Raw genomic sequence first — 21,779 nt, 5'->3', positions numbered from 1 at the left:
TGATCTACTCATTGGTAACGTATAATCAAAGCTTGCCCAAGCAGGTACCAGCGACACTCCCTCCATGTTCCTGGTTTCCCTTTGGAATGCTGGCAGAATAGCAGGACGACTTTGGATCTGGCAAGTCCCATCAGCCTGATTTGTGTTAGAGAGAAAAAGTGAGTAACACGTATAGGACAATTTAGAAACCAGCAAACAGCTTCAGAGCAGCAGCGTGGGCCAAGATGATGGATCCTCCAAACAGTGGAGGGCTCAGCTCACTGGGGAAGGCCAGGCCTCTTCTGGTAGCTGTTAATAGGAAAAAGCAGACCAAAGAATTAATAGGAAATTATTTCACACTGACAGAGATCATTAAAGCTGGACACATGCACCCTGCTCACCCGCCACTGGAACCTGCTTATGCCAGAGGGAAAACATGAATCCATTTCCCCTCAGCAGGACAACCCAGCCTGGGATTTACATGGGACATTCACCTCACTGTAGATATATTTCACCTGCTTCCTCTCTCCTCAGCCTGCTTGTTCCTTTGGTATCAATCATTAGTGAGCACGTTTCACCCAAGCCAGTCCCAGAGACTCTGGTTAGAGTTTCTTATCTGCCGCATAAGAGTATTCCAGTTATGAGAAATAAAGACATGAGTCTGTGGAAACTGGCTGCAGACACCAGTAACACCATTTCTGTTAATTTTTTTATTGGCTTTAGGGAAAATGTAGAGCAGGGCAGAGAAGGGTCATTCCATTTTGTGGAGGATTTTGATATTTCAAAATTTTGTTTTGTTCTGATTTGAAATGAAAACCCAAAATTTTGAAATTCTCCACACAAGGGAACGGAGCGTTGGCTCTGGGGCAGTCCACCAAGCAGGTTGTCCCAGGGTTGGGGGCACTGGAAGTCCTGGGGTCCATGATTCCTAGGCAGTCCTATTGTCAAATTCCAATGGGAAAATGTTTCATTGAGATTTCTCCGATCTGCTCTGGTAAAATAGTCCTGTTTAGTCCTTTGAGAGGATGTTGTTCCATGGGGGATAGAATGGGTCTAGTTATGAGAGGAGGGAGATGGAGACACACTTGTGTTGTAGGGTCGTGGATGTGTCTTCAGCGTATAGTTCAGAACACTGAAGATGACTCTTTAGTGCTCTAAGGAGTAATTCCCCCTACATTTTCTTTTCTGAAATCAACTACACTTAGAATTCATTGAGACCTGAAGGTGCTCAGATACTAGTCATGAGAGACATATGAGAAATTGGATAAATAGACAGAATCTACAGTTAAACTCACTTATTTATCAACTGGTTTCATGTAACGTGTTTGCCTGGTGGGGTTGCTCTTGGCTCTGCACTTCAATACAGAGGGCAAATCATTTTCAAAACAATGTAAAGAAAAAGATTCTGTCTTACCAGAGTTGTAAACACATGTTTGGTTCTTCTCTCCTATGGTACAAACAGAGAGGGTCAATGAAATGGGATCTCCCCAGGTAGAATTTTCAACTTCATTCTACTGTTTGCAAAGAAACAGGAACTGTTGGATTGGATTCCACCAATGGGCTCCATTCTAGCCTGTCCCTGATTGAGGTGAGTCCCAGCTGCTTCACGGGAAGCTGCAAGAAATCCCCTAGTGAACAATTCTGGAATTACCGACACACAGGGGAAGTTTCTTCCTCAACCCTGGCAATTAGTGACAGCCTTATGTCCTCAGGCCTAAGGGGTTATAGTCCTTTTAAAAACAATTATTTTATTCTATGTAACATAACTGTGTAGAGTCTCACTTTCTGTATAAATAGCTAATTTTTAAATTGAATTCTACTGAGCTCTTGGCCTTATGGAAACCTTGTGGCAATGAGTTCCACAAGTTAACCCTGCATTATATAACAGGGCATTCCCTTTTACTAGTTAAAATATGTTGCCTTCAGTTTATTCTTGTTTTATGAGAAAAGGAAAATGGCACTCTCTAATTTGTCACTGTCTCATTTATTATTTTGTATATCTCCATCATGTTTCTTTTTATGTCTCTCTTCTGATAATTAAACCATCCCAGGCTCACCTTTATAAATCTCTCCAGACCTCTCATCATTTTCAACACTTTTAGAAAAAAATTAGGGGGGAGGGATAGCTTTGTGGTTTGAGCATTGGCTTACTAACCCCAGAGCTGGGAGTTCAATCTTTGAAGAGGCCACCTAGGGATCTCGGGCAAAAATCAGTAATTGGTCCTGCTAGTGAAGGCAGGGGGCTGGACTCAATGATCTTTCAAGGTCCCTTCAAGTTCCAGGAGATAAGTATATCTCCACTTATTATTTTATTTATTTATTTAGAGCCAGGGTGATCAGAACTGAACCTAGTATCCCAGAGAAGAGTGCCCCATTGATTCATATAATAGTGTTATATCTTCACATTATTCTCCATCGCATCATTCCTTATGTTTGCTCACATTTTGTTTGCTTAATGGACCTAGCAGCACATTGAACAGAGATTTTCATTGAGATTTGCACCGACTCTCCACAATGATGGCCCCGTCTCTTTCTGAGTTGATACAGCTCATTAAGAATCCAGTGACACTGTTTCTCACGATGTGCGTTACCTTCAGTGAATTTCACCTGATGTTGCGTTGCCCATTCACCAAACTTGATTAGATCTCTCTGAAGTTCATCACCATCGTTCCTAGTTCTGACTGCCCCAAATATTGTGCCATCTGCACTCTAGGCCACCCGACTGCTCCCTTTTCCACATTGTGACGCTTTGTACCTCAGGGGAACACCCTGCACCCCCATGTTCATCCTTGTAAAATGATTGTGTGGTATCCAATGCAAAGTTTGTCATATCGGATGTCTTTGGAAGGCTCATGATGTATTGAGCATTGTTGTTATAATGATGTTATAGTAATTGTTGTTAAAGTAAAGTTACAGTAGTGTTACAGGTTATAATTTCATGTATATAGTTATGAGGCTGAAAATGTGTCCTCATGGCTTAAAGCAAGCCCAGGGAAAACCTCTCTAAGAGCAGAGGGGCAGTTCACACCTCATCAAGGCATGTATGGGACAAACCCAGCCCAGCCTCACAGAAACAAAGGACACTGGCCTGGGCAGCAACAAAGGATCTGTTGGACTCTGGAGTGAGTCACCCCCCTTCCTTTGGTCCGTTTGGGACTGTGATGAGGTGATGCTCACCTGACTGAGGGCAGGCGGGGGGAAAAGCCAAGAGGGAAGAAAGAACATGATAAAAGGGAGAGACATTTGCCAGGCCCTTCCTCTCTCTTTCACCTCCATCTACAGACACCACCACCAAGCGACTGAAGCGCTGATCAAAGCGGAGAGCCTGGCTGAAGGGCAACCAGCCTCTAAGTTTGTAAGGGCACTGAAAGTGTTAAGATCAGCTTAGAATGTGTTTTCTTTTTATTTCATTTGACTAAATCCGACTTGTTATACTTTGAGTTATAATCACTTAAAATTTATCTTTGTAGTTAATAAATCTGTTTGTTTATTTTACCTGAAGCAGTGTGTTTGGGTTGAAATATGTCAGGGACTCCCCTTGGGATAACAAGCCTGCTGCATATCAATTTTTTGTTAAATTGACAGACTCATATAAGCTTGCAGCATCCAGCAGGCATAACGACACTGCAAGACGGAGGTTCCTAGGGTTGTGTCTGGGACCGGAGATATTGGCTAGTGTCATTCGGTTGCACAATCCAAGGAGCAGTTTACATGCCAGAGGCTGTGCGTGAACAGCCCAGGAGTGGGGTTCTCACAGCAGAGCAGGGTAAGGCTGGCTCCCAGAGTCAAGGACTGGAGTGACCTCGCAGATCACTGGTCCAGATAGCACCAGGGGAATGTCACACACATCATATGGATTTGCTGTGCTGTGTTTGAGGAGCCACAGTTGCTCTGCCAGGGCTCTTGTCGACTCTATATGGGGTGTGTGTGTGTTGAAGACTCACAGTGGTTTGGGGCTTTCACCTGTTTTTCTAGTGATCCCATTGCCATGATGACTAGGCACCTTCTTCCTCAGTGAGCGATTTGGACCCAGTGTCCACCCACCCCCGCCCAAGCCCTCTCTAGCAGCAAGAGTCATGGCAGCCTGTCTCCCCCAGCCCTGGTGGCAAGTCAGGGTCCCTCTTCTCAGCTCTCCCTGAAGTGGGGTTTTCAAATTCTCCACAGCAAATAGCCCCACACAAATATTTCTCGTGTTCAGCCCAGTACTCACCACCCAGGTATGCGCAGTTAAAATGGCTGCAGGTCCGGTTTGTGCTCCAGAGGACAAAGCTGTTACTCCCTTGTCCTCGGGCCACATTGAATATCTCATGGACTGGGATTAACACTTCTTCCTCCTCCTGAAAGCGTGAGAAGTTCCTGATCTCAGCACCAAAGCACGTGTGGATGGTGAACAATGTGTCCATGCCAAATCTCTTAGCTACTTCTATACTAAAAGACGAAGAGGCGAAGTATCCAAACCTAATGTGACCTGATCCTGTGTGCTGAAATCTGACAGAAACCCCCCGGTACACCGTCATATTGTACATCTTATCACACTTCCCTCGTAAGAGCTGTAAAGCTCTTGTCAAGTAATAATGAAAGGCTTTGAACTGGAAACTGGCCATGTAATGAGCTCGAGATATCCCAGCCTCTCTCACTGCCGCATTCAACTCACTGTGAAAGTCATTATCAGTATAGGCTATTATGGCTCTTCCATGCTCATCTTTAAAGCCTGTGGGCAGAGAAATCTCTTTCTTTACAAGTTTCCATTTTTCCCCTGAGTTTTCCCACACTGTGCTAAACACTGAGGATGTGGACTTTTCTTTCTCTAGCAGTTCAGGTGCAATTCCATCCATTCTTTCAGCACATCCTATATACTGGTCATCAAAAGCGTCATCCATCATGCTCAGCTCCACCTGGCATTGTGCCTGGGAGAAGAAAGGAAACATATGGTCACATTAGCATTTGTGTTACAAAAGCACCTAGAGGTCACACCCAGGATCGGGGCCCTGTTGTGCTTGGCCCTGTACAAACACACTAGGAGATGGCCTCTGCCCCTAGAAGCTTACCTCTAAAGCGACAAGACAGAGGAAAGGTGGGAGAAAGGGATGGAACACACAAGCAGAATCCTCAGGATGTGGTTGGCAAATGTCACATTGGCGCCTCGATTTTTGGGAGGGAGGAGAAGGGTGGGTGTGATGGATTTGTAGCTGCCCTGTAATAATTGATTACTACTGTCTGTTGCCCTGGTTCCTGGGGAAAAGAAGCCAGGATGGATAGAAGAGGTCTGGGAATGCAGGTGATCCGAAGATCTGTGTCGGGTTTAATGAGGAACACTCGGTTAAGAGGGGAGAGGGAGTTGTTGAGGGGAGCCAGGCTCAGAGACAGGTCCTGCTGGGGTGCAGAGAGCCGGCCTACATTAGCCCTTTAGGTAAGACTGATGTGAGTGTGGACTGTGGGTTGTTTTAAAATCTGGTTTCGCTAAATGATTTGTTCCTACAGGAAAATGAACAACACGTTGGTGTCGGCAGATACAGCACTGGGCACCGACTGCCGAAGGGATGAACCGCAGGGACCTGAACTGAGCCGGAGCTGCTGGGTAAGCACGATGGACTCACAGGTACCGCAGCCCAGGGCCCCGTCTGAGAGTGGGAGAATCACAGGATTCCTACCCAGGAGGGTAAAGGCACAAGGCCTGGCGGGCTGCACTCAGAGACCAGCGAGCCACGTACCCGGAACAGAGGTGTTTTTAGTTTACTGGGGTCCATGTTAGTGTCATAGATACATTGTGTGCAGGTGGGGAGGGGCAGGTTAGGCAGAAAGGCAGGACAGGATACATTAATACGGAAGACAGAGCCCAGGGAACAAGGGACATAGAAGGGAGGGAGCTAGGAGGGACTGAGATCCCAATCCACTCCCACGAGAATATCTAGAAACCACCCCCATTTACCTCACTGGGAGTCAGTGGGTTGCCATCTCTGTATGCCAGCCATGCACTGCATACTCCAGGGCTGGCGGTGCCCATGGGAAGGTTCCATCCAGAATCCAACCCCCAAATGCACATGGAGGACGGCAACACCGTTGTGATGGGTTGTATAAACCCCACACTGGTTAACCAGGGGTTAACCGGAGTCTGAGCCCCTTTAGGCTGCGGGGTGGCACCTGGAGGGGTGTTAGGCACAAGTGGTGATCAAACCTGGCTGGGGACGTCCCCTCTTGGGCTAAAGGCAGAGAGAGGCCTGGAGCCAGAACTGGAGGGCTCAGAGCCAGGAGGAGGCCTGGGAGGCTGGGGGCAGTGAAGCCTGCGGCCAGAAGTTATTTGCCTCAGGCCAGGAGGAAGCCAGCGGCAGTGTTGGTAAAGCCTAGGGGGTGTTTGGACTGGAGATTGAGGGGCTGCAGGGAGAGGGGGGGAGACCTCGGCAGTCCCTCTCCTGGCAGTAAAGAGTGGAGAGACCTGAGGGGAACACGGAGGCTTCTGCAGGGTGAGGAGGAAGCCTGAGCCAGTCAGAAATTGGTTGAATTTTGTTCTTTTGGTTTGGGATTGTGTTGGGTGATTCCACGGAGGAGCCCTGCGAGCCCGGCCCTGAAAGAAGGGTGAGCCGGGAGAGACTGTGGGGACTGGAAAAAGGCTGTGGTAGGAAGATATCCAGGGAGGCACCAGCAAGGAGTCTGACGGAGCAGACATTGGCTGCTGGTCAGAAGACTCCTGGACTGGAACCCAGTTTAGTGGGAGGGCCTGGGTTCCCCTACCAGCCACTGAGGATGGTGGCATGGGGCCCTGATTAGGCAAACACCTGTCTGAGGTGGTCTCAGTGCACTTGGTCCAGCCTCAGCACACAAGGGTGCACAAGATGACCTCTCATGGTCCCTTCCAGCCATACGTGTCTATGGGTCTAAGGCAGTATGGCTGCCTGCAGAGCCTTGAGCAGAAACACAAGAAAACACCAAGTGCTTCACTGGCAAAGCTAAAGAGTTTACCTGAGGGATTTCCAGCCAGGTTTGAAGACAGAAGTATGTGAAGGGGATCAGCAGAGGCCTCAGCATTGTTCCAACTTCCCCAGGGCGGCTGCTGTAGAATCCATCAGGAATGTCAGTGGAGATGTAGGGGGAAAGAACACATCAAACCAAACATCCTCCAGATTGTTTCACTGTGATCCTCTGTTCCACATTCAGTAACTAACTGGGATTTCCCAGGCAGGAATTGCTCTCTCAGGGACAGCAGCCCGGCCATAATGGAGGTGGGTTTGACCCTGAAATACAGTTCTCAGCTGGAGGGTGGGGAGTAGTTGTGGGAAAATCCTGCTTTCACTACATGGTGATCACATTTCCCTAAAGAGTTTCAGGAGGTAGAAATATGATCCATAGAGCTGCAGTGGTTACTCGTAAGAGCCGTTACACAGCACAATACACAGAAACCAGCAGCCAGGCAGGTCTGTCAATCAGCTCCTAGGGAATGGGGCTAAAATAACGACATAGCTCAATATTTCAGTGCCTCACCCAAGTGCCTGGTCAAGTGTTTGTTCGGCAACTAACAACATTATACACTCTGCACCTCGCTGCTTAGTTCTGCCCCGGGGCTAACAGGGTGATCGACAACTCAGACGTCAAACACCAGGGCTGATCCTAGGCCCAATGGTCAGAAGAGCCACCGACCCTCTCAGAGACACAGACAGACCTCGGTCACCTGGCCTGGTCAGGGACCCAAAGCCCAGCCACATAGAGACAAACAGCAAAGAGACCAGCACAGAACTTATGAAGTCCCTTTACCTCCATGCACTGGATTGACAGCTACACCCTGCAAAACTCCCCTGCTTGCCTCCTTTGTTCACCTGCTGAGCTGATCCCTTGTTTAGAGGACACGTTGTGGAGTTGGGTCTTTGGGGTTTGCTTTTCTGGCCAGGGAAAGGAAGCCAGGCATTGGAATTTGAAGACTGGACCGTAGGGGAGAACCAGTGACATGAGGACTAGGAGGTGGCAGTGTTTTGCTCAGGGAAGCAGAGGTAGGGCCAGGAGTGGGAAGCAACAGCCTTGGGGTGTTTACTGTGAAGGATGGGACTTCCACTGCACACATGGAAATGCCATCCCTCCCCTGCCCTGTGCCCATAAAGGAGAGGGTGTGTGGCGGTGTTCTCCCTAGCATGGTGTAGCTTAGGGATTGGCTTGGTATAGGCGACTGCTGAGCTGTGCCTGGGGTGATAGGATGGATGTCAACACAGAGTGAATGGGTACGAAATGTAGGGGTGTGATGTGTGTACAGAAGGAGGTGGGTGGAAAATGAATCTGAACACATTTCATATTTCTTTTAAGAACAATGGGCTGGGTGATGCTTCTTCATTTGAAATGGCTCTTCCATGGTAGTCTGCTGAATTCTTCCCTGACAGCTAGCTGGGAGGGGGAGAGACTTCCGGAGCAAACTCTGTTTACATAAACACACCTGCTCTGCTTAGATATCCAGCAGACAGAACGCTGCTGCTCAAAATTATCAACTTTGGCTGGGGTTGGGTTACAGATCAGTGGGGAAAGTAACTGAAATACATGGATTGTATTTTCTAAATGGACAACCTGCCCTAAATTCTCAATGACTGAGGAACAATCTTCACTCATTGCTATATTTGCTTTCCACAACCAACTCTCTGTATAACTTTTCATGAGTGATGTATCCGGATACTTGGATGCGAATATCTAAACTGTATTTTTAAATTTATTCACCTACATTTGGGTTATTGCTGATTATGCACTATATGTATCTTACAACTTGAAAAACAAACTTGGTATTTATGGATAGTCTAAGCACTATACCCAGATGTACAGACACTCTTTTCTTAACCTGTGAATTATATAATTTTTTAACATTAGCTTTAATAAAAAAAAATTAAAACTGAACTCAGGGGTAGTGAAATGCTGTTACCAATATTGGTGGTATTATTGTAATACAGGGACGTAGGACTGTGCTTAACTTGTCCGAAATGAGGGAGTCACCCTCAGTTGAAAGAACATCATTAAGCCAGGGGCTCGAATGCAGAACCCTGTGAAAGTAAGAGGGGTAGGGATAGCTGTCCTAACTAGGAGGCGTGTAGCTATTTCCGATGAGTCCCTGGACTTGTTTGACCCGTTCCTCCCCACTGTTCAAAGAAAGAGTAAAATAGGCTTCATTAGGAGCCTCTTTTGTTATTTTAAATACTCAATCAGAGCAGAAATCAGTTGTGGTAGGACTGTGTTTCTACCCAACCTGCTAAAAGCTAAAAATTACTGAGAGCTGAAATCACTTGAGATGGGGCAGTCTCTACCCAGCCTACAAAGAGCTGAAAATTGCTAAGATACTGAGGTGTAGAGGTTGCACCAGAGAGGCCAATGGCAGCACAAAGTGACTGACAGTCAGCTTCTGACCGAGTGGCTGGTGACTAGGGCCGGCTTTAGGCCAATTCCACCAATTCCCCCGAACTGGGCCCCATACCCAGTGTGAATCTCGGCTAGAGGCACCTTTTTAATTTTTACTCACCTGGCAGCGCTCCGGGTCTTCGGCGGCACTTCGGCGGTGGGTCCTTCGCTTGCTCTGGGTCTTCGGCGGCACTTTGGCAGCAGGTCCTTCAGTGCCTCCGAAGATCTGGAGCAAGTGAAGGACCTGCCACTGAAGTGCCGCCGAAGACTCGGAGCACCTCCCGGTGAGTACAAGCCCCCCACATTTTTTTTTACTTTTTTTTTTTGGTCATCCCTGCCGGGGCCCCATCGAAACTGTTCAAATTGGGCCCCGCACTTCCTAAAGCCGGACCTGCTGGTGAGGCAGTGAGCAGAGCAAGCAGCCAGCAGGGCAGCAGGCAGAGAGGCACAGCGAGCGTCCAGCACGGCAGCTGGAAGAGAGGATCAGCGAGCGAGTGCCCGAGCAGCGGAGCGAGAAAGGTGCCTCTATCCTCCCTCCACCCAGGGTGGCAGGTGAACTCTGCAGATGCACCTCTGAACCCTGGGTCTGCACTGACCAAGGAGAGCAACTGTGAGTGGGGTGCAGAGAAGGGTCGGGCATGCGCTAGGGACTTTTGGGTTGCTGGACTTAAGAACCTGAGGGGAAAAGGACACTGCCAAGCTTACTTGGGGGTGGGTCTGTTGCTCATGGTTTATGTTTATAAACCCTGTTTGCGGTGTTTTCCCAAATTAACACCAAGTTACTTCCTTCCTTTTATTAAAAGTTTCTTTCCCACGCTCAGACTCTGTGCTTGTGAGTGGGGCAGGCTTGCCTCTTGGAGGTGCCCAGGGGTGGTGTGTAATTTTCCCAGGTTACTGGGTGGGGTCTCGAGCCAGTTCTGTGTTGTGTGGATGGAAAGGAACCCCTAGATACTGAACCCGGGCCCTGGTTGCTCCTGGCTCCGCCTGGCAGAAGGGTTACACCACAATATATCTGAGCTTTGACACATTTTGGGGGATACAGTCCCACTCTCAGTGCTTCATGTTTTCTTTTTTAAGGACCGCATCCCCTTTTGAATGTAAGTCCAAATAAATGCTTGATTCTCCAGGAGAGCACACCACCTTCCCACTGTAAAACCCCACATTTGTGTCCTTTTCCAAACCTCAGACTGATTTTTTACACATTTCCTCTCTCTGTCTCAGCCATCTTGCTGTAGCACCAGTAATGGAGTTGCTCTCCAAAGACTCCATTGGCTATAACTTCCCCTGGGGTTTGTAGTAGAGGTGAAGGCTCTGCAAAATACTTAATACAGTTCCAGATTGTGTTACTTTTTCAGACATCTTCTCTAGGGTTGACGGGAAGACTGTGGATTTCACCAGGCCCAGCCCCTATAAATTCAGTAAAATATCACTAAAATGTGGATAATTTTTCATTCTGTTACAGGATTTTCTTCCTCCTAATGTAATCTTGCCTCAGCACGGAAGCACGATGTAGGCCTTGCTGGAGCCCTAGGCCTAGCTAACAGTGTGAACCAAAGGCTGTGAACCAGAGTAGGCCTGGCCTGGGCAATAGAGCAATGCACCAGGTACAGGCGAACACCAAATAAGCACGTTCCTGACCGGAGATGATGGTACAGGACTCCCAGAGTTCTCAAGTATCAGTGTGAACACATTCCTAGGAGATGGTACAGGAATATGCCGATCCTGAGTAAGATAAGGATGGGATGACAGGATAATGGATGGGGATGTTTTGGTTGAATTAGCAGATACCAGGATAAGGCTGGTAACCAGCCACATCTGGAGTGCAATGCGTAACTTGTCTGTGTTAATGTATAAAAGGAGAAGCCATAGGAAGGGCACCTTTGTCCAGACGAAGGAGCAGCATCCCAGGGCACTGACTGAGCTGGTCCATTGTCACACACACATACATATGTTAGTATCCCTGTAGCTCCTAGGGGGAGCTAGAACCGTGCTTTGGTGAGAATAACCCTGGCCGAGTGCCTTCACCACTGAACTGAGATGGTCCCTTACTGAAACTCAGTGGGTTTTTTTGGTTGACCCTCTCCCAGTACCAGGAGAAAGGGGAAGGGTAGAGGAGAAATTAGGATCCTGAGGCTGACAGTCCCCAGGGCCAATGGGAGATGCCAACGCTCCAGGTCAGCCTGATTGACAGGGCAGGCAGGTCAATGAGGGAGTCAGGAGCCCGGGGACCAGGTATGAGCTGGAGCTGCCAGGGACAGAGTAGGGCAGAGCTAAGGAGCGAGCCACAGCCAGAGCTGGGCTGGGGGAAGAGCTGGGGCAGCACTGCGCCGATGAGGATCTAGGACTTAGCTATAGTGGGGAGCCGCGGGCCCAGAGCCAGGATAGCGGATGCCGGCTGCGCCACACGTAACACTGCAGCCAAGCACAGTGAGTGGCTGGGAGAGCCGGGAGGGGGCGGGGGCGCAGGGGGGGTGAGTGTGCAGGATACATCACCAGCCAAGAGGCCTTGCAGGCTGGACTCGGAGGGGAAACATGAACCCGACAGAGGAGCTGATGCTGGGGAGAAGGGTCCCAGCACCTAGACCCTGCGGACGTGTGGCCACAGCCAGAGCAGGTGTCTGACCTGCAGTATCACCGCAGCACAGCCAAGGCCTGGGAGGGAGGCCTGGGATGTGTGAGGAACAGACTGTGAACTGCCCTTACGTCCCAGAGACACTTTGTGGTTTCCCAGTGCCCACAGGGCAGGTTCCCTGTTTCCTTTAACCTTTCCCATTTTTCCCTTATTTCTCTTGCTGCTGCTGTTTAATGAATTGTATGTGGTTTGAACTGAATGCAGTGCTCAGGGGTACGGGAAACAGCTGGTGAGGAGACAGCATCCCGGAGCACTGGTGGCAAGTTTGTAGAAATTTTGGTGGTGCCCAGAACCCACCCCTCCAACTCCGCCCCCCAAAACTCCACCCACACCTGCCAAAGGCTCTGGGAGGGGACTTGGGGGGGTCTGGGGTGCAGGTCCTGGACTGGGGATTAGGGTGCAGGAGGGGTGCAGGGTGCAGGCTTTGGGATGGAGTTTGGGTGCTGGGTGCAGGCTCCGGGCCGGGGCAGGGCATGGGTGTGCAGGAGGGGGTGAGGGGTGCGGTGCAGGCTCTGGGAGGGAGTTTGGGGGTGGGAAGGGGTGTGTGGGAAGGGGGAGGGGGTCACGCTCTGGGAGGGAGTGTGAGGATAGGAGAGAGTGCAGGGCTGAGGGCTGTGGGGCTGAGGATGAGGGGTTTATGATGCAGGAGGGCGCTCAGGGCTGGGGCAGAGGATTAGGGTGCAGGAGGATGAGGGTTGGGGCTGGTGCTGAGGGATTTGGGGCATTGGAGGGGCTCAGGGCTAGGGCAGAAGGGCAGGGTGAGGGCAGCCTGACTTGCCATTAGAGGATGGGGGGCGCTAGGACCCTGGGGCAGCAAACAGCCGTTCTGCCGGGAGCCTTTCCAAGTAGGAATGTGCTACACCGGCAGCACAAGCAGGCACGGGAGAGGCGCGCGCCACTTTCTTTCAGGCAGGGACGCAGCAGGGCAGAGGGGAGATGCGTAGGGGAGCAGGTGTTGGGGCCCGATCCAGGCAGGGATGGGCGGGGCGGGGGGGAGGCCTGCGGGGGCTGGGGCCTGATCCAGGCAGGGCCAGGGGAGAGACCCAGCTCCAAATATTGCTGGAGCAGGGCCCTCAGCCCTGAATATTCCTGGTGCCCGAGCACCACAAAAGTATATAACCTGCCGCCTATGCTCCAGAGTGGGGCCACCCTAGCTCCTGTCCTAAGTGACCACCACAAGATGGCGGAGTTACGTCCTCCAGGAATCCTGGGCCCAGCCTTGTTGGGGATACGAGGACTCTGCCACACAGGAGAGTGGAAGGGGAGTCCCTGAAGACAGGCAGGCCTCTGGGTAAAGGGAGCTGGTGGTGAGGACTTATCCTTTCGCTAGCCGATTCCAGGGGTATTGCAGAAGCCAGGAAAGTTCCCCACAACAGCAGGACCATTGCCCCGCTTACACTTACACACATGGGTGTGTCTAGACAGGAGTTTTGACATCCTAATTTCAGTGGGGTTAAGGTCAGCCATGAGTGTGTGGGGAAGGGACGCAGTGGTGAACTCGCCCAGCTACATCAGAGTAAAAGCTACAGAGTAAAAGCCCCCTTATAGATGAGAATAACAGTAAAAACATGTCGGACAACTCTCATTGATTTTGCTCCAAAGTGAACCAGCTCTTACTCTAGCTGTGAGAGGGCTCAGTGAGGTGGGGGGGGGATCCAGATGCAGCTGGTTGGGGCTTGGTGGGGTGGGGATCCGGGTGCAGGTGGCTCATTGAGATAGTCTTCATTGAAACACATGGTGGAGAGTCAGCAAAAATGCTGAATTATCAAATCCTCACAGATCCATGGAATTTAAGGTGTTCCATTTTGAGAAAGAAAAATTAAAGAGAAAACCTCAGGAGGTGGAGGAAATGGAGGATGTATCTATTGTAGGTAACACTTTAGAAGGAAAATTGAGAAGGAAAATAGAACAGTTGGATCAGGCACAACAAGCCTTATCCCAGGAGAAAGGGATTAGTGAGAAGTTAAGACAAAGAGTAAGTAAGCCAGACATGTCACAAACCCACCCGCAGTTGGGCCGCTTATTACAAGAAACTCAGGGAAGTGTAGACGTTGCTGTGAAGGGCTGTAAGGAGGCAATCCTAGATATCAGGACCTCTCAGGAAAGAAGAAACTCTTTGCAACCTGAAATTCCAGCAAGTAATTTTTATACGTTTAAGTCAACTGAGTCAGAAGGAATAATGAACAATTGGCATAATTCATTTTGAATCTGATCTGCCCATTGTACCCAAAGCCACTTTAGAACCAAAACCAGAATCTCCACAGAAACCTGCCAATACCCGACCGTCAGACGGTGCCGGCACCTGCCCCAATCAGGAAATGGTATACAAGGTTAAAGCAAAACTCCCCACCTAAATTGTCCACTGTAGAAGCTGCCCAAACAGTGGAGACACTGGTTCCTTTGAAAAAAGAGGCAAAGGAAATCCCACATGTAACTGTAAAGGAGGGAAAAAAATCAACTTCTAAATTGGAACCTTCAGGATTGAGTCGTCGTGTCTCTCCAATCGCAGCGGTAACAAATGTAACCACACTAAATGCCATTGCAAAATTGGGAGAGAGAATAAAACAAGGAGCTCCAGTCGCAGCACATACGGCACATTGGCAAACAGCCGTAACATTATTTCACTTAGACAAAAAGAACTTGGTTGAGATTTGACAGGTAGCTGTAGGCAGAGCTTTGTGAAATGGCACCAGAATTTCAAGCAGGAGAAAGCTCAGTTAAGGACACTGTACATCTGTTAGACCAGCACCCAGGGCAGTCGGGGTCACCCTGGTAGCTAACATGGAACAGCAGGAAGGTGAGTCACTGCTTAAATTTCTCACTAGACTTTCAGCAGCGTGGATATCTAATGAAATGCCTGGAAAGGAAACACCCTCAATGTATTGATTCGTTAGTTAACAATTCTTTGCCAGGGGTTCAGAGTAAAGTACTAATGCATGTATGCCCCAATATGCAAGCACCTGTGCTGATCACTCCACATCCCAGCAACCCGTATCACTTAGAGGTCTCTGAGCACAATTGCACTTGCAACAATAGCTTCCAAAAGAAAGGCCTGAAAAAATGTAGCCCAGTAGCCTCTGCTCTACAGCAGCCGTTCTCAAACTTCATTGCGCCACAACCCCCTTCTGACAACAAAAATTGCTACACGACCCCAGGAGGGGAGACCGAAGCCTCAGCCCACCAGAGACCCGCTGCCCCACCCCGGGGGGTGTGTGTGTCAAAGCCCAAACCCAAGCCCCACTGCCCTGGGCAGGGAGGCCAAAGTCCAAGGGCTTCACCCCCAGGCAGGGGGCCTGTAATGTGAGTCCCCACTGCCCAGGGCTGAAGCCCTCCAGCTTCAGCTTTGACCCCAGGAAGTGGGGCTCGGGCTTCGGCTTTGGCCCTGGGCGGTGAGGCTCAGTCTTTGGCCCCGGCTCCAGCAAGTCTAAGACAGCCCTGGTGACCCCATTAAAATGGGGTCGCAACCCACTTTGGGGTCCCAACCCCTAGTTTGAGAACCGCTGCCCTAAGGGAATGAGTCTAGTGGAACTTAAATATTCCACTTGTTAAAAATATATTTTTCACCAGCTGGAGAACCAAGCATTTTGCATTTTTAATTGGTTTAAATCCAATAGCTCTACATTCCACACCCACCCCTCTCCAGTTCTTGCTTTATATTCAAATCGAGGATGGACATGTGTCTAACGCTCAGCTAGTGCACTGGGCTTTGGTATTGCCTGACAGATATAACAGTGACCCCAGTATGGACCTTAACTCCATTGCTGGATGCCCTGTTGTATTCTGGAAACACTCATGTGTGCTCAGATGTTGATTAAGGAAAACCTTAACCCAGTTTTTCACATTAATACCTCCCAAAATAAAAATCTTTGAAGCATTTTGCTCTTTCCTAGATAAAGCCAACCACTTGATCAAGAAAAAAACAATATCTTCTTGTTATTGATCCATTCTCCAAATGGGTGGGAGCATTTCACCTTAAGCTTATTTAGATAAAAACCAAAGAGAGAATACTGGGGAAACTGGAGTTCAAGTTATGTTGCTGTCATATGCTGTATAGAACATGATTTATGTAAGCAATGAACTGGGCCCCACTATATTATGAATAGACTCAGTTTCCTCTGTATACAGAGTCAGAAACAAACAAACAAGTAAATAAATTCTATCATGTTAATAGAATTAAAGTTGTACTGAAAAAGAAATATGGCTCTGTAGCCTAATGGTTAGAGCACTCACCTGACAAATCCCAGTTCAACTCCTTTCTCTTTCTCCATTGAGGGGAGGACTTGAACCCGGGGTCTCTTACATCCCAGGGGCGTACCCTGACCACTGGGCTAAAAGTTATGAGGAAAATGCTCATTCCCTCCCGTCCTCCCCAGTCAGCTTTTTGTGTACGTTTCTCTACAGGAGCTGATCTGGTAAGCAAGGTCCAAGCACGCTTACCAGATCAGGTCCCACAGGAGAGTTAGGTGCAGGAACACCTGTTTCCCCTGGGACATGAAATGCTCTGGCCTGGCATGGGGCTGCAGTGCACATGCTCAGAGGCAGAAACAGACGCCTGGGGAATTGGTTACTGCAGAAATTTAGGTGCCGAGTGAGTTTATGTGCCTACAGCATTCTTGGGCTGCTGAGCAGGGGTTTTGTGAATCCAGGGTGGGGCCCTGATTCTGGGACTGAGTTGCCTAAAATGGCAGCTAGGTACGGATAGATATCAGCTGTCCTGGCAATCTCTGGGAAGAGATGAACAGCTTTCTGCTTGGGAGGCTCACCTGATGTTATGAATGGAACATCTGTGTAGTTGTGTCAGTAAAGGATGAATCTTTATAATGAACAATCAGGGATGTTTGCACCCTATGGAAGTAGATGTGGTCAGGGTATTTTATGATGTAGATGTGAGCAAAATAGGCAGATTTTTTTTGTTTTCACCACATGGGGTTTTAAATATTTCTGTAGTTTCCATCCCCAAAACTTTTATAATTTTATAACAAATTAGAGCCCTGAAATCAACTCAACAGAAAATATTAGACTTTTCATTCTGTGCACCCCCAGATTCTACACAATTTGCATAACAAAAGTGCCTAGAGCTCCCAACCCAGATTGTGGCCCAGTTGTGCTAGGGGCTGTACATAGGGAGGCTGTGCCCATCCCCAAAAGTTTACAATCTAGGGCAGACAAAGGCTGGTAGGAGAAAGAGAGGTAGAGTGACTTGCCCGTTGTCACACACAGCAGGCCAGGGGCAGAGCTGGGATGAAAGCCTTGGTCTCCTCCCTCCCAGACAGCTACCTCATCCACTGGCCCACACTACCCCTCGGGTCCATAGGTACTGGACAGATGTAACTGCGGGCAGATTTGTATCATTCTCTAAGCCACTGTTCAACCTGTTGTCTAGAGATAAATGCAGCATAAGTGTCTGTAATTAGGATAATGAAGAGTAAGAATTGAGTGATGTTACAATACCTGACTTTCCCAAGTGTGTCTGAGTCCCTGGCAGGCTGCTGACCCAAGCAAGAGCTGGCTGCAGATGTAGAACTTAATCTGCGGTGTTCATAACACAGGAAATAGTTTGACTTTATCTGAGAAACCTGAAGACTTTCATTTTCAGAATTAATGGTGTTTGGTTTTTTTTAGGAAATAAGGGTCTGATCTAAATCCCACTGAAGTCAATGGAAAGACTCTCATTGATTTCAGTGGGCTTTGGATCGGGCCTATTCAGAGTCAAAATGTTACTATGATCTTGGGCCAGGGCTCCTGAGTATTCCCAATAGCACCTGTTTCCAAACAAATCCACAAAACTGCCCCCATTTTATCCTCTGTGCTTCCTGTTCGAGGATTCTTTACCTCCCCGTCCCAGATATTAAAGCCAAGCCATTTTGCTACCTTGGCTCTACTGTTACCAGCAATGGAGATAATGGTGCTGAGCTCACTAGTACAATTGGCAAAGCTGTCAGGAACTTTGGTCTTTTGCAAGACGGAGCCTGGAACAATAACAAATTGTCAACTAAAGTGAAAATCTGTATTGGTGAGACATGTGCTTTGTCCAGACTGCTATATGGCTCAGAAACATGGATGACTTACACCAAACATACCAAAAGACTAAACAGTTTTCATATCAGATGCTTGCGTAAAATTCTTCAAATGAGATGGCAAGACAGGGTGACAAATGTGGAAGTGTTTAATTGTCCTGGTATGTCACATTCAGGATAATGTTGATTAGTAAGAAAAAACTCAGGTGGCCTGGACATGTCAAGTGAATACCGCATTACAGGATCCCGAAGAGTGTGCTGTTCTCTGAAGCTTGCGAAGGGTTTAGAAAGAGAGGCAGATGGCTGCGCAGACTTGGGGATGCTTGCAAAAATTACTTAGTATCCTTTGGAATCTCTGTGGATGATTGGGGAAGGAGTGCAGAATACTGCTCTGGTTGGTGGAGTCAGCTTGTAGATGGAGGAAGGAGTTGTGAGACAGACTGGATCAAGCTTGGTGATGACTGGTGTCAGAGGAGGAAAGAATCAGCTGCTCGGATTCAGAGCCTTGCTAGTGTGTAGGAATGCAACATGCTCTGTAAAGAGTGACTGTGCCATTGACTGAAAGTTTTAAACACTAGTATTAAAAGGTTGGATTAGATTGGGATGAGTAAAAGGGCAAATGAATTAAAATTCCAGAAGCGAACGGGTTGAGAATGAGGGACGGGGAAAGTAGCCACCCCAAAGGTATAAGGAAGCTTTCTCCCTACATTATGGATCCAGATAATCTGTTGAAATGGATAGCAGAACACCCCGCCCCCCAGCTCCAGCAATTTTTACAAATAATGCCTAGCCAGCAGCTGACCCAGGAACAGTCTGTCCAGCAATAGCAATGACTGAGTCTTCTGCTGGGGGCCAATGGATGTAGCTCTGGTGACTTCAGCCATACCGATCCAATGAAACTGGGCAGCAGTTCTGCAGAAAGGGACCCAGGGGTTACAGTGGACGAAAAGCTGAATATGAGTCAACAGTGTGCCCTTGTTGCCAAGAAGGCTAATGGCATTTTGGGTTGTATAAGTAGGGGCATTTCCAGCAGATCGAGGGATGTGATCATTCCCCTCTATTCAGCACTGGTGAGGCCTCATTTGGAGTGCTGTGTCCAGTTTTAGGCCTCACACTACAAGAAGGATATGGATAAATTGGAGAGAGTCCAGCGGAGGGCAACAAAAATGATTAGGGGGCTGGAGCACATGACTTACGAGGAGAGGCTGAGGGAACTGGGATTGTTTAGCCTGCAGAAGAGAAGAATGAGGGGGGATTTGATAGCTTCTTTCAACTACCTGAAAGGGGGTTCCAAAGAGGATGGATCTAGACTGTTCTCAGTGGTAGAAGATGACAGAACAAGGAGGAATGGTCTCAAGTTGCAGAGGGGGAGGTTTAGGTTGGACATTAGGAAAAACTTTTTCACTAGTAGGGTGGTGAAGCACTGGAATGGGTTACCTAGGGAGGTGGTGGAATCTCCTTCCTTAGAGGTTTTTAAGGTCAGGCTTGACAAAGCCCTGGCTGGGATGATTTAGTTGGGTTTGGTCCTGCTTTGAGCAGGGGGTTGGACTAGATGACCTCCTGAGGTCCCTTCCAACCCTGAGATTCTATGATTCTATGAAGCTGGGTTCCAAAGATGACCCACATGCCTTCCTTGAGGTGTTTGAATGGATAGTGCCTGCCAGAACACTGGAAGGTCCTGGTGGCCCCATATTTGACTGGGGCATCCCAAGTCAACCCTGGTAGCCTGGATCCTGAAGTGGAGCAGAATTATCCACAAATCTAAGTTGCCATTTTGGACCATTTAGTGATCTCTGAAAAGACCTTCTGCCAGCACCTCCAGGAACAGACATCTCCCCTCTGAGCCCAGCCCTTGGGTGTAGCACAGAAACTGCAGGACTCCTGCTAGTGGTGTTTCAAACCAGAAGCCAGGATGGGGTCCAAATGGCTGAAAGAGTCCTACCAGAGCACTATGCCCAGATACTCCTGGCCAGGAGTAGGGGCTGCATCTTAAGGCCCTGGCCTGGATGGTGTTTAGTTGCTGAGTGTTTTTCCACACTCTGTTTGTTATGTAGTGAATCAGGACAGGCCCAGCCTGCAGTGCTGTAAGTAAAGTGTGTTTCTTTTGCACTGCGTGGTACCTTTAGAAAGCCAGTTATGGTCTCACTAATTCCATAAACAGGTATATTGAGAACCCCTGGTCTAGACATATACCCTTGCATTTGACTATGTTAAACTGTGCATTATTAGATCGTGTCAAGCTTACCAAGGGATCCATATAACTCTGTATCACTGTCTCTGCTATTTGTTATCATGCCACCAACATTTGTGTCATCTGAAAACTTTACCAGTAAAGATTTTGTATTTTCTTCCAGACCATTGATTAAAATAATTTATAGTGTTGAGCTGAAAACATGGTCCCTGCAGGACCCCACTAGAAACACCCCATCTCATTTAGGATTTACCAGATTTTAACCCATATTATATGTGCCATTGATTTTGTACAGTGCTAGGCTTTAAATCAGAATTCCTTGCAGTACTAAGACAAATACCTTACAAAAGTCCACATACATTACATCAACAGTTACCATCAGACTTGTAATCTCATCAAAGAATATTAAATTTGCTTCACAGAACCTGTTTTCCAGGCAATCATATTGATTGGCATTAAATATAGATAGACGTTAATATCATAGAATCATAGAACTGGAAGGGACCTCAAGAGGTCGTCTAGTCCAGTCCCCTGCACTCAAGACAGGACTAAGTATTATCTAGACCATCCCTGACAGGTGTTTGTCTAACTTGCTCTTAAAAATCCCCAATGATGGAGATTCCACAACCGCCCTAGGCAATTTATTTCAGTGCTTAACCACCCGGACAGTTAGGAAGTTTTCATTTCATGTTTCCATTCTTTACAGAGTCCCATAACTGCTGTTCTGTTTTGCCTGGAATCAGTGTCAAAGCCAGGCCTATACAGTAATTCCTTGGATCATCCCATTTACCCTTTTGAAACTAGCAGTCTATAGCCAAGTTTCTAAGGGAAGTGATGGAAACCACATCCCTGGGGCCATTTAACAATGGAGGAGAAGAACCTGTAAGTGTGCACAGACTGACCCAGCGGCACCTCCTGCTGGTCGTCCTTGGGAATTAGCATCCAGCCTCCAGAGCACCTTCAGGCCAGTGTCTCACCACCGCTGCTGGCCCCTGTGTCCCTCCCAGGACCCTGGTGCCCCTTTAACTGGGTACTGTACCCTGGCAGTACCCCCACAATTCTGGTCTCCCCCTCCCAGGAGAACCCCCACCCACTATCCCCACTTTGCCTCAGTCTTGGCTACTGCCCAGTCTCCATCTAGCCTCTGTTCACTGGGGCAGACTGGAGTATCAGCCACTCATCACAGGCAAAGGGGTTCAGACCTGCTGCCTCTGCCTACTCATGGGTTGCCCCATTACAACCATGCATTGATTCAGCCTGTAGTCAGGCCTGCAGCCTGGGGCTTTCCAGGCTGGAGCTCCCAGCTCCCCTGGCCCTTCCCCAGCTCTGCTCCCAATCTAGATACCTTGCTTAGGTCCCTGCAGCCAAGCCCTTCTCCCTCTACAAGCAAAGGGAGACTGACTGGGCTTCTGACTCCCAGCCTCTTATAGGGGCTAGCTGGGCCTGATTGGGGCATGGCCACAGCTGAGCCTACTTTCCCCAATCAGCCCAAGCTTCTTGTCCTAGCCACAGCCCTCTCCTGGGTTGTTTCAAGCCCCGCAGGACAGAGCCCTAGAAAATATAGGGAACAAAATAAAATAATTCAGGAAACAGTTCTTCACAA

The 21,779-nt window shown here is 48.5% G+C and overlaps 1 protein-coding gene across 2 annotated transcripts; it reads right to left on the bottom strand.

Moving 5' to 3' along the window:
- Positions 1–379: 379 nt before the first annotated feature.
- LOC120386527 (ecto-ADP-ribosyltransferase 5-like) lies at positions 380–21,555 on the bottom strand. Of its 2 annotated transcripts, XM_039505931.1 has the most exons (5): positions 21,522–21,555; positions 6,937–7,027; positions 4,190–4,886; positions 1,394–1,426; positions 380–595 (listed from the first exon to the last, which is right to left on the bottom strand). In XM_039505931.1, exons 2-5 carry the CDS (start codon positions 7,000–7,002, stop codon positions 582–584), a joined length of 810 nt encoding a protein of 269 aa, XP_039361865.1. In that variant the 5' UTR covers positions 7,003–7,027; positions 21,522–21,555; the 3' UTR covers positions 380–581. The 2 variants fall into 2 exon arrangements, with proteins under 2 accessions (XP_039361865.1, XP_039361864.1); XM_039505930.1 differs by lacking the exon at positions 380–595 and having other exon boundaries at positions 980–1,426.
- Between the last annotated feature and the right edge of the window lie 224 nt (positions 21,556–21,779).

This window comes from Mauremys reevesii, linkage group 1 (assembly GCF_016161935.1).
Source record: "Mauremys reevesii isolate NIE-2019 linkage group 1, ASM1616193v1, whole genome shotgun sequence".
NCBI classification, from domain to species: Eukaryota; Metazoa; Chordata; order Testudines; family Geoemydidae; genus Mauremys; species Mauremys reevesii.
Note: the sequence above shows the minus strand (reverse complement) of the source record. Positions and strands in the feature narration are given on the sequence as shown.

What these genes read in the sequence shown, in the direction of transcription:
- LOC120386527 (XM_039505930.1), bottom strand. Translation starts at nt 7,002, where the DNA reads ATGCTGAGGCCTCTGCTGATCCCCTTCACATACTTCTGTCTTCAAACC. An exon ending in CCTGGCTGGAAATCCCTCAG is followed by an intron (nt 4,887 to 6,936) that starts GTAAACTCTTTA and finishes TTCTTCTCCCAG; the next exon opens with GCACAATGCCAGGTGGAGCT. An exon ending in TAACTGCGCATACCTGGGTG is followed by an intron (nt 1,427 to 4,189) that starts GTGAGTACTGGG and finishes TTTGTACCATAG; the next exon opens with GAGAGAAGAACCAAACATGT.